The sequence below is a fragment of the Bos indicus genome, chromosome 16 (assembly GCF_029378745.1).
Source record: "Bos indicus isolate NIAB-ARS_2022 breed Sahiwal x Tharparkar chromosome 16, NIAB-ARS_B.indTharparkar_mat_pri_1.0, whole genome shotgun sequence".
Lineage (NCBI taxonomy): Eukaryota > Metazoa > Chordata > Mammalia > Artiodactyla > Bovidae > Bos > Bos indicus.
In genome coordinates this window covers 61,003,763-61,016,132 of record NC_091775.1, presented here as the reverse complement: position 1 = coordinate 61,016,132, position 12,370 = coordinate 61,003,763, and the positions used below count along the sequence as shown (strand labels likewise).

Genomic DNA, 12,370 nt, shown 5'->3' with positions numbered 1-12,370 from the left:
CTGTATTTTATAACACTCTGGCAGAATTAGATAAGCTCTAAGATCAGACTCTGTAAAACATGCTACTTATAGTATGTTTTTCTGTGTCTGTATAATCCCATGCTGCCATTTATTTACATGGAGTAGAATCCTAAATGTAAAGAATCTCAAGTATGGTTTTCCTGATATGAATAGGATAAAATATAAAACTACTTAAAGAAAAATATATCTAAGTCATTCTAAAATCAAGATTGTATTTTTAACAATTATGTAATGCTTTCTAATTCAATGAAACCATCTTCAAGATTTCTTTTAAAAAACAATAAACATCATTCATCATAAGGCAGGATGGGTCTGTAACATTACTAAAATGCTCTGGTGAAAATAGTGTGCTTATCATATGACACAGAGCAATATGTATGTAATATACATTTTTTATATAACATATTTCAATTCATGTACTATAAAAGCAAAATCAAAGCACTATCAGTTGGTTCAAAATTATACAAATCTAAAAGTAGGATGTAGTTAGAAATCTCAGTGCAAAAATAAAGCCACTACCACCTTTTCTTCTGAGAAATATTTCAGAATTTATTTGCACTTTCATCTATAAACAAACTGTCAAAATTTGTATATTTTAAAGTGTATATGTAAATGTAAAATGAATATATTTTACAAAGACATCTTTATATTTGTTACTATATTTGAGCTACTAATGACAATAATTATCCCTGATTCTAATAAATTTTACTTCTAAAATGTATCTAAAGTTAAGGTTATTTTAACAACAACCTTGTGCTATCCTGTGCTTAGTCGCTCAGTCGTTTCCAACTCTTTGCAACCCCGTGGACTGCAGCCCGCCAGCCTCCTCTGTCCATGGGGATTCTCCAGGCAAGTATACTGGAGTGGGCTGCCACACCCTCCTCCCCGGGATCCACCCAACTTAGGGATTGAACCCAGGTCTCCCTGGGCATTGCAGGTGGATTCTTTACCAACTGAGCCACCAGGGAAGCCCAACAACAACCTTATTAGAAAATATTAATTATGATTCAATCTAAACTTCATGATCACTGACTTAATAAATTTAATGTCAAATTTTAAGACAAATACTATGGTAATTTAAAAACATGGCCACAAACTCTTTGTCACTCCTCACACTGAAAGTTGGGGGTATATGTCACCTCTCATCGAACCTAGACAAGCTCATGACTGCTTCAAGGAATAGAAAATTAACAAAACTGATACTGACTTCCGTGACAAGGTCATAAAAGAGCATGCAGCCCATGCCTTGATTGTTGGAACATTCTCTATGGGATTCCTAAACTACCACGTAAGAAGTCCAGCTACCCTGAGACCTCCATGACAGAAAGGCTAAGTGTAGGTGCTTCCCAATTTACAGTCCCATCTAAAGCCAATCACACCTGATAATACCGCCCCAGAATGATCAACAGCAAGACACAGTTTAATGAAATTACTGGACTTAAAAGAGAAAAATCTTTAGGCTAAGAAAAGAGAAAGTGATTTTTAAGGAAAAGAAAATTTAATTATCATCAGACTTTTTAATAGCAACACTTTGCCAGAAAAAAAATGGGAGTACTACATCAAGTATTATCAAGGAAAGAAAATTTCATACAAAGGACAGGCAAACTTATCAACGTGTAAGAACTCAAGAATTATTGTTCCAATGAGCCCTTCCTGAGTAAATGCCTGGAGAACAGGCTTCAGAAAATCAAATGACTAGAGAAACACCAACATTAGAAAGACAGTGACCGTTAAATACACACATTCACAGAAATAAGAATGATAAGGGTTAAAAGAAGGAGAGTACATTATATAATGCCTATATGCCCAGACACTATATATTATTTATTATAAAAGAAATACAACATTTGCAAGAATATGTACATAACTGTTTAAAGGAGTATTATTGGCATTAGTATTGCTATTCTGAGACTGTTATTTGTTTATGCAGGTTAAGGCAAATGAGTAACTTGTAGGATACTGTATCACGCCCCAAATTCATGAAAAACCAGGTTGCAGGTGTGGAAGAAAGGATATACAGATATAATATGGAAGAGATTAAGTAGAACTCTGGTCTTGAATTTGAATTAGAAGTACTAGTATGAATTTATGAAATATTTTATCTTCAAGTAGTTGGTATATATATGTGTGTGTGTATGACATATAGGTATCCTAGCTATATCTGCTAAAAAAGCCTAGAAATTATGGTCACTCTAATAGCAATGAGCATTTTTAGCACCTAGGTCCATTTCCTACTATAAGAAACCAACATTTGTTAAAGAAACGCTGATTCCAGGCAGAGAGCTGGTAATGGACAAAATGAACATGCAACGTCTTTGCAAACAAAAGCAAAGAAACTGTTCAAGATTACAAGGGTCATGAGAAAGGTCATGAAAGCCAACTTGAAGAGGCTCCTGTTGGCCACTGACAGGATAATATGAGTTTCAATAATGATAATAATGGCAATGAAAATACTGATTCACATCATGTATGTTTACATTTATGAGTTTAAAATAAAATTAAAAAATAAAAAACTACTCTGTCATTGTTAAAGGATGACAGAACACCAATTCATTATCTTCAAAACTGCTAAATAAAGTGAAAAAAATCAAATATTTATTCTTCCTTACCTGTATGAAATGGAATCTCTAGGTATGCAAATACTAGATGAGGGAAAAATATCTCTATAAAATTATCCCCACTAAAAATATTTCTTTATATCTAATATCTAATGTATCTACTAATATCACAGAAAAGATCTGATGAAGAAACCCCATACAACCCAGACTCTTGCCAAAGGCACTGAACCCAACTAAACCTTAGGAATTAGCAGCTAATTTCCAGAGAACATAGAACATATACTACACAAAATGCAATATAGACTATGGGAGACTATGGGAGACTCTAGAGGTTCTTCCACAGGAAATAGTAAGGAAGAGAAAAGGATAAAGGGAGAAATTGCAAATTAAAAAGTTGCAAACATTTAACAAATTAAAAAAATTGGCCAGGCTAAGTTAGGGATCCATATTTATGTGATAAAAACTATAAAAATAAATACATGACAGTGAGTGCTATAAAAGTCAGGACAGTACTTATTGTTGGAGGAAGAAAGGCTGTGAACTGGGATGAAGGCACATGGAGGGGTTTCTAGGGTAGTTCCCAAACTTTCATTAAACCGTATGTTGGTTTTATGGGTTCTTTTTGTATCCATGCTTTATTTTACAATAAAGAGTTTAAAATAAAAAATAAGAGAATAATACACATGACCAGAGAAATCTGAAAATGATAGAATGTCTGAAAATGAAAAAAAAAAAAAGTAAAATTAAAATTAGGAAGAACTGAATGAAAAAGTCCATAAAGAGAATGATCTCTGTTTTCCTTATTCACTAATATATCCCCAACATCAAGACCAATATTCAGGACATAGTAGGAACTTAGTAAATATTTAAATGAATGAAAATAAAAGTTGAGTCATTTTACATCAATTAGATTTCAAAGTTTAATGACACCAAGTGCTGATAAGGATACACAGTGATGAAAGCTCAAAGCAAACTGGTATAATCATTTTTAAAAATATATATTGTCTTATGTAGTTAAACATGGATATACTCTCTCTGACACAAATTTTGTATTTAGGAACACATTTTTCAAACAAATCACAGTGTTTTCCCGTTATTTTATGGTAATCAATTTAGTAAGTTTAAGCAGCAATTTTTTTTTTTAAGCAAAGACCGAAGTACATATTGTCTAATACAGGTAAGTATTATTTCAGAAAACTTTAGTTTGTATATTCAGTTACAATGTAAAAATATTTTATCTTATTGTGGGTCATAGCAAAAAATGTTTGAAAACCACCAATTAGAGAAACTACTGCACATGGGCACCCAAACTTTTAGAATATTCATAGCAACATTCTTCACAACAGCAAAAAATTAGGAGACACATTAGTCCACCCTCAAAATTAGTTTACCCTCAAAAGAATGATGAATTCTTTCTGATACATTCATGCAATGAAATGCTAGAAGACAGCACTGAAAATCAATGAGTAAGCACTATATGCATTATCATGGATACAGCAGAGAAATACAAGTGAAAAAAAGCCAACCACAGAAGTCTCTATATAGTCTGATGATATGTTTTACAAAGATGAAAAGCAAGATATACAATATGTTGTTTAGGGGCACAACTTTTTCTGGTAAATCTACTCATATAGGAATTATAACAAGAGTTAAAATTTTTAAAATCAAATTAAGAAAAGACAAAAGATAAAAAATTTTTTTCAGATAATAGTTACCCTTTTAGTGAGGACAGAGCAGAGAACATATAAAATGCTTCAATAGTTTTGGTAATATTCTTAGTTTAGGTGGTGAATTCACAGTTGTTTTATTATAATACTTCCTAATATACATTAGATTAACCATATGAACCTGCCAGTTCCGTAGGCCAGAACTGGCAGTTTCAGAAGATTCAAACAAACATTTAAAGTATTTTAGGAGTGAATCAAGTATTTCATTAAAAAGTATATCTTAGAAAACTTTTATTCAGAGGTTATTTCTAACTGTTGCTGCTTTATTCAAGCTTTTATAATCATATAAAAGTGTTATGAAAACCTTTTATTTACAGCCAAACATTTGTTAAGCTTTAAAGATAATTCCTAACTTTTTATCATGGAAATCTTCAAACGTATACTGAACTAAACATAATAATAATGAACTCCCCAGTACACATCAACCAGCTTCAACAACCAAGTTATGGCCAAGTTCTCTCACTTCTACTCTCATCCCACTCTCAAATGCTCCATTAATACTGTGAAGCAAATCACAGACAATATATGATAGTATCTATCAACATTTTCAAAAAGGAGTCTTTCTACAAACATAACCTAAAATTAATATCATTTCTAAAAACATTAATTTCTAATTAATCAAATTTCCAATTATCTAAAGGTAACATTTTTAAAAAATTTAGACAACCTTTCCCCCCCCCACCAAAAAAAAAAATCAGAAAGCCACTGGCCAGAAGGCATAAATAAAAGTGACCAAAGAAATAGCCAAAATAGAATGAATATTAAAATTTTGATAGAGTCAAGTCACAGGAGACTATACAGATACTTAAAATGTTTTCAAAGTGATTTTATCAATATGATACAGTAACATTTCATGATATGTGAAGACAATAGGACTGTAAATTATATGTACAACATGATTTCTATTAGATTAAGAAAAAAATAAAGAATGGAAGAATATATACTAAAATATTAGTAACAGTCATTTCTGGGTGATTCTGCACCTACCCCCCAGCTTTTCATACATTTCTACATTTTTTCAGTTTTCTGGCAATGTGTGCCAGTGTTTTGATTATCAATTGAAAAAAGCATAGTTTTAAAAAGATGTGGGAGAGTTCCATTTCTGGTAATGTGGAGAAGCAGGTATCTCTGGAAATGCACCTCTGATTATAATTACAAATTATAAAAACAGTATTTAAAAGCACAAGAGAGGAACCAAAAGAAGGCATAAACTGGAGAAAAGATCTTTGAAAGAAGTAAAATGCACTGGATGAGATTTGCACTTATAAAGTTAAGTGTCTGAGGACATTCAGGGTTACCAGGTGGTGCACCGAGAATTTTAGAGAAGGCCACAGTCTTGATGGCTTCAAGAGTCAGAGAACAATCGGCTAGACAATAAGGGGTGAAATTCTGGAAAGGTAAGAAAAGTCCCCCAAATCTATATAAAAACTTCATCCAAATCTCCAGTTGACCTCGGAACTGTGCATGTGCAGGAGAAACTTTAAGAAGCCCAGATAAAGACAAAATCTGGAAAGAACCGATCTATTCCAAGAAAGAGAATTTAGAGTTTGAGCCCGGCCGAGTTAACTCAGTCAGTCAGTTCATTCGCATGCCATGTCCAATTCTTTGCGACCCCATGGACTGTAGAACGCCAGGCTTACCTGTCCATCACCAACTCCTGGAGTTTTAATGCTTTTTCTCTTAATACTCAGTCAACTTTTTCTTTTTCTTTGTGTGTCTGGTAATTTTTTCAATTGTATAGTCATCATTATGGATAATGTTATAGAGACTGTGGATTTTGTTGTCTTCTTTCAAACAGTAATGATTTTATTTTAGCAACTACCTACTAAAATTGTGTCAGATGGGGCAAAAAAAAAAAAAAAGGAGGACTCAACTATATGCTATCTACAAGAAATTCATTTTAAAAATAAAAGTCTCTTTGCAACTTCTTTTGTAATTTGCTACTTCAGATTTCCCATCACACTTCTAAGAGAAAATAATAGAGTAATGGAATAACTAAGTAATGAATTTTATTATAGATCAACTGTAATCTTGATTAAGTGTAAAAGCTTTTGGTACATGGTGACATATTTGACCCTAACAATCTTTTGACTTACTTAAGAATAATATTAGTGTTTAAAAATCTAAAGTCAAATTTGTGGGTATTGTGACAATGTTTTTGTTGGCAAAAAAAAGTTTACCACGATGACAAATTCTGACCACTCCAGAAAAAATTTAAAACAACTGCCATATAGTTTAAATAAGCAATTCAGTATAAGACATGTTTGCTGTAGGTTCCTTACTAATGGTTTAATCTAACTGAAAAAAAAAATACTAACGGACTTCCATTTTGGGTGATGCAGTGAACCAAATAACTTGAGATATACTATTTGTTATAAACCCCTAGAAATGCTGAGTTAAAGAAAACCATTTTTTAAAAAGTAGGCTTCCCTGGTAGCTCAGCTGGTAAAGAATCTGCCTGCAACGCAGGAGACCCCAGTTTGATTCTTGGGTTGGAAAGATCCCCTGGAGAAGGGATAGGCTACCCACTCCAGTAATTTTGGGCTTCCCTGTGGCTCAGACAGTAAAGAATCTAGCTGTAATGCGGAAGACCTGGATTTGATCCCTGGGTTGGGAAGATCCCCTGGAGGAGGGCCCGGCAACCCATTCTAGTATTCTTGCCCGGAGAATCTCCATGGACAGAGGAACCTGGTGGGCTATACTTCATGGGGTTGCAAAGAGTCAGACACAACTGACTGACTAAGCACTGCACATGACTAACTTGAAAAGAAAAGATTTCACTTGAGGCCAAAAATAAAGGAAATAAAGGCAAAAAAGGAAAGGGTATGACAGCTGCCGTTGGCAGATTTCCTCTCAAGAGCTTAGGGATGTGGGATTTAATACACCTTGTAATAAAACAAAATAAAAAGTTGAAGATGACTTAAGCAATTGAAAAAAAAAGGGGGGGGGAATGATATTAGTGTAAAAAAAAGTACATAGATTTGAACCAGATTTAACACATCTGAAGAGAACTGTTTTAGTGAACTGAAATATAAATCTGAGTAAATAACACAGAATGGAGCACAAAGGGATAGATGTAAAATATGACAGGTTAAGACACAAGTAGGAAAGAACATAAAGTTCCAGTAAATTTTCAATAGGAATTACAGAAGGAAAAAGAAAAAAAGATTATATGGAAAGACACTGAAGAGATATTGGTTGAAAATGCTCTAGAACTGATGTAAAAACTTAAATTATTTCTTAATGAAAAATTACATACTGAGGAATTGAATTTCAGAAACTAAATATCAAAATTTTATAAGCAACTCACATGATTAAATCTTCTTGTGAAGGCAACTGCATTTGGTGCAGAACTGTATTTTTCTTTTTTATTCCATCCACAACTTGCAAGCTCCTAAAAAATTAAATATAAATTCATGAAAAAGCCCAGTTTTCGTGTTACATTAATGGTTTAAAAGCATTAAAGACAGTTTGCGTACTTTCCTAGAATTGTTTTATTTAATAGGAACATATTTAATAGTATAACCATTCAGGCAAATCACAAAAACAAATTTTACAAGAATACAAGTGGGCACAATTACTTATCCATATGAACATAGATAATTAGATCTATACTCCATATGCAGAATGTAGGTTCTTCTTTGAAGAGATTTGAATCCCAAGAAGAAAATCTACAAATAATGAAAGATGAGCATCCCACAACGTAAAGCGAAGCCTACTTGTTGCCAAGTCCCAGTCAATCATTCAGAGCTTCCAATCAACTTTCTGGTAACCTCAATCTTTTGAGCTGAAAGCCAATGACCCCAGGCATTTGAAGAAACCCCTAAAAGGGGATGTTTGATTCCTCATAGATCTATCAATAGAATTCAAAGAGCTCAAGAACTTAGATGTAAAAAAAAAAAAAAAAGAAAATTACAATTCTGTTTTACACTAACCTCCAACTGAAATGACATTGCTTTTAATTATACATGTAGGCTACCGACTATAGAAGAATTGGCAATATATGTGACTTATCTATGACTAATAAAAACACAGATTTTTCATATCACATTACGGTTGGTACAGATATCTCAAAAACATCATTTACACTCATCACTGCTTTGAAGTTATAATTTCAGCACCTCTAGATACTTAATATGTTAACAAAGGGGCACATATATAGCCATAGGACAGTTTTAAAAAAATATTTTGATAGGTATATGTTATTAGAACTGATTTTCTTGGATTTTAAGTAAGGGTTCAGCTCCAGAAGCTTCAGTTTTCCAAAGGGGTTCAAGAGTCAAAACAGGTTAGGAACCCTGCTGTAATACAACCACCATGGCCAGAAAGAGACATAATCCATAGGAAAGAAGAATTCTGAGGACACTGAGTTAGGGTGGAGAAAAAAGAAAACGGAGAAAAGGGTGCTGCTAAGTCACTTCAGTCGTGTCTGACTCTGTGCGACCCCTGAGATAGCAGCCCACCAGGCTCCCCAGTCCCTGGGATTCTCCAGGCAGGAACACTGGAGTGGGTTGCCATTTCCTTCTCCAATGCATGAAAGTGAAAAGTGATAGTGAAGTCACTCAGTCGTGTCCGACTCTTAGCGACCCCATGGATTGTAGCCCACCAGGCTCCCACCATCCATGGGATTTTCCTGGCAAGAGTACTGGAGTGGGGTGCCATCACCTTCTCTGGAGAAAAGGGTAAAACCATGTAATTATTACTTCCAGCTAGATATTGCTCCCATTAAACAGAAAAAATAGAAGGGTAGAAACAAGAAAGATTCAGAGAACCAAATAAAACTATTGGACATGAAAAATATAATAAAAGAACTGTTAAAAATCAGGAAAGATAAAGGTGATAATACCTTTTAAACAATAAGCTAAATATGGGGGCAAAAATAGTATGTTAATTAGAAGAGTCCACTAGAGTCAACTTCTGAATAATAAAAATAATTCTAAAAGAATACAGAGAGAATAGAGGAAAGTAACTTACTGAAAAAAATGCTAATTCAAGAAAATGTCTCCTGAATCTAAAGGACAAGACCTGTCTAATGTCCATTATAAAAGATTAAAAAAAAAATACTCAAATCAAGGCCTAGCATCAAAAACCTGTAGCACACTGGAGACAAAGAAATCATAAAATCTGTCAATTCAAAAACAAAACAAAAACAGATAACATACAGAAAAAAAGGGATCAGAAGGTATCAGGTATTTCAACAGCAACTCTAGAAGATAGAAGACAACTGAAACAAAGCCTTCAAAATCCTAGAATTCTATATTCAACAAAAGAATCAATTAAGTATGAAAGTATATCACAGACATTTTCAGGAAGTCTCGGGGAATCTTCCTTTTATGCACCTATTCTCACAGAGCTTGCAGAATATGTCTTCCATCAAAACAAACTAGCAAAGTCAGAAAAAGGGAGAGAAGATCCAGGAAACGACAGAACCAAGACCGAAAGAAAATACTGGAAATTCCCAGATTAAGAGTAAAGGGTTTTTATAATAGCCAGGACATGGAAGCAACCTAGATGTCCATCAGCAGATGAATGGATAAGAAAGCTATGGTACATATACACGATGGAGTATTACTCAGCCATTAAAAAGAATACATTTGAATCAGTTCTAATGAGGTGGATGAAACTGGAGCCTATTATACAGAGTGAAGTAAGCCAGAAGGAAAAACACCAATACAGTATACTAACGCATATATATGGAATTTACAAAGATGCTAACAATAACCCTGTGTACGAGACAGCAAAAGAGACACTGATGTATAGAACAGTCTTGTGGACTCTGTGGGAGAGGGAGAGGGTGGGAAGATTTGGGAGAATGGCATTGAAACATGTAAAGTATCATGTATGAAACGAGATGCCAGTCCAGGTTCGATGCACGATACTGGATGCTTGGGGCTAGTGCACTGGGACGACACAGAGGGATGGTATGGGGAGGGAGGAGGGAGGAGGGTTCAGGATGGGGAACACATGTATACCTGTGGTGGATTCATTCTGATATTTGGCAAAACTAATACAATTATGTAAAGTTTAAAAATAAAATAAAATTTAAAAAAATAAATTAAAAAAAAAAAAAGAGTAAAGGGAGATTCTGAGACAAACCTAAGAGCAGACCATAAGAACGATAGTCCAGATGGTAAATAGCAAGGACGGAAATTCCAAGAGAGACATCTCTGAAAGATGAAACACTATCTGGAATGTTTGAACACAGAGAAAACACACTCACTGCATTCACTTCTGGCAGAAAAATCAGTGACAAGTCATAGAGAGAGCTAAAGGGATTCTCAGGTGGCTCAGTGGTAAAGAACACTCCTGCCAACGCAGGAGATGCAGAAGACATGGGTTCGAACCCTGGGTTGGGAAGATCCCCTGGAGGAAATGGCAGCCCACTCCAGTATTCTTGCCAGGAAAATCCCAAGGACAGAGGAGCCTGGCAGGCTACAATCATGGGATTGCAAAGAACTGGATACTACTGAGCATGCGCCCAAAAACAGAGAAAGTTAAAGTAAGTTATTTAGCTGAAAGAAAACAAAATTTAAGTAAGTAATCACGGATCAACTGTTCTTCAGCTTTCTCTACACTTGTAAAGAACAGCTGAGCCATGATTACTTATTCATGTCAAAATTGTGACGTAACTATAAAGAAAAGAAGAGGAAATAAATTGTGCAAATGTGAGAGGAAGAGAAAATAGAGTGAAATCATCTTCCATAGTAGAGAGTCAATAAATCATAACCAAAATTGAAAACTCATAAACAATAGGTATTTAGATATATTATCTTTAAAACAAATATAAAGTCTTCCAAATAAGAAAAGTTAAGAGACCTGGATGGGTGTAGGGCTCAAAGGTGGAGGTTGGAAGGGTGGAAACAACAGGATATTGTTATATTTTGCTCTCTTGTGGAAATATTTAGCTTGTTAAACATGATATATGCATATCTTCAATATAATTTAAAAATTAAATAAAAACAAAAAAGAATGAACTGACTTCGGAAAGACTGAGGAAGTTATGATGGTATTATAACAACTTTATATGTTGTTTAATGTTCCCTGGAATAGGGTAGTATCAGTGGATACTGAAAATATCACTTGATCAAAAACTGGATCCACACAGTGTTAAGAATGAGGTATCCAGAAGTACTAAAACTCCCAAGTTTCTGGCCTGAGCAATTGAGATGGGGAATACTGAAGAAAGAGACAACAATTATCACTTTAACACAGTAAACAGTAAATTTTCTAAAGATATAAAGTACTTTTTTTAAACCTAGAATTTGCAAATTTCAAATCTGAAATTAATCAAGGAAAAGAAAATGACAGAAGCAACTCTACAATAAAAAGGAATTTGAGTACTCTGTACTCAGCCTAGATATATACTCATTTCACATAATCTTCCTGTATAGACACAAAATATTTAGTGGTAGATATTATATTAACATAAACATGACACATGATAACTATATTAAAAACATCAAACTGCTAGAAAACATGTTTGGTCTTCCTAAATATCACAGTATATTTATACAACTATATAAAGATGTCAAGGTTTAGGACACAATTTCTAGGATTAAATCCATCAACTCTGAATTTGTTTTTAACCAATTACAAAATTTCCAAATTTATATTAATGCTATAATCAAAGTGTCTCTATGAAATTGCTATTCAACTTATCTAGCCATTTGACAAGCCATTTTCCTGTCATAAGTAAGGCTATATAGTATAAATAAAGAATATCCTTGCACCTTTTCTGATCATTTCCTAAATATACAGTCCTAGAAGCGAAATCACTAAGTCAAAGAGTAGGAACCCTTTCTTTCAAGGTCTTGACGCTTGTCAAACTGCCCTTCTGAAATACCGAATCATTCATACTAGCAACTCCTGTCAGTTTCACAAGCGTCTTATCAAAACTAGGTGTACTTAATTCTCTTTCTATACGTTATATCTTAACTTCCCCATTTGTAAGAGTAATTACAGTTGTTAAATAACAAAATTTGTTAAACAGAAAATCGGGGGGTGGAGAGGGGCAGCAGGCAGGGACCATACACCACCCAGAACCCACCACCTGAATAAACCTAC

At 34.0% G+C, this 12,370-nt stretch overlaps 1 protein-coding gene across 6 annotated transcripts in view; it reads right to left on the bottom strand.

Moving 5' to 3' along the window:
* The window catches only part of RALGPS2 (Ral GEF with PH domain and SH3 binding motif 2), a 167,074-nt gene that overhangs the window by 88,134 nt on the left and 66,570 nt on the right, over nucleotides 1-12,370 (bottom strand). For all 6 annotated transcript variants that reach the window (XM_070768509.1, XM_019976324.2, XM_019976326.2 and 3 more), the window contains exon 5: nucleotides 7,617-7,700. In XM_070768509.1, the coding sequence (XP_070624610.1) occupies nucleotides 7,617-7,700 (84 nt within the window). The remainder of the gene's footprint in view (nucleotides 1-7,616; nucleotides 7,701-12,370) is intronic.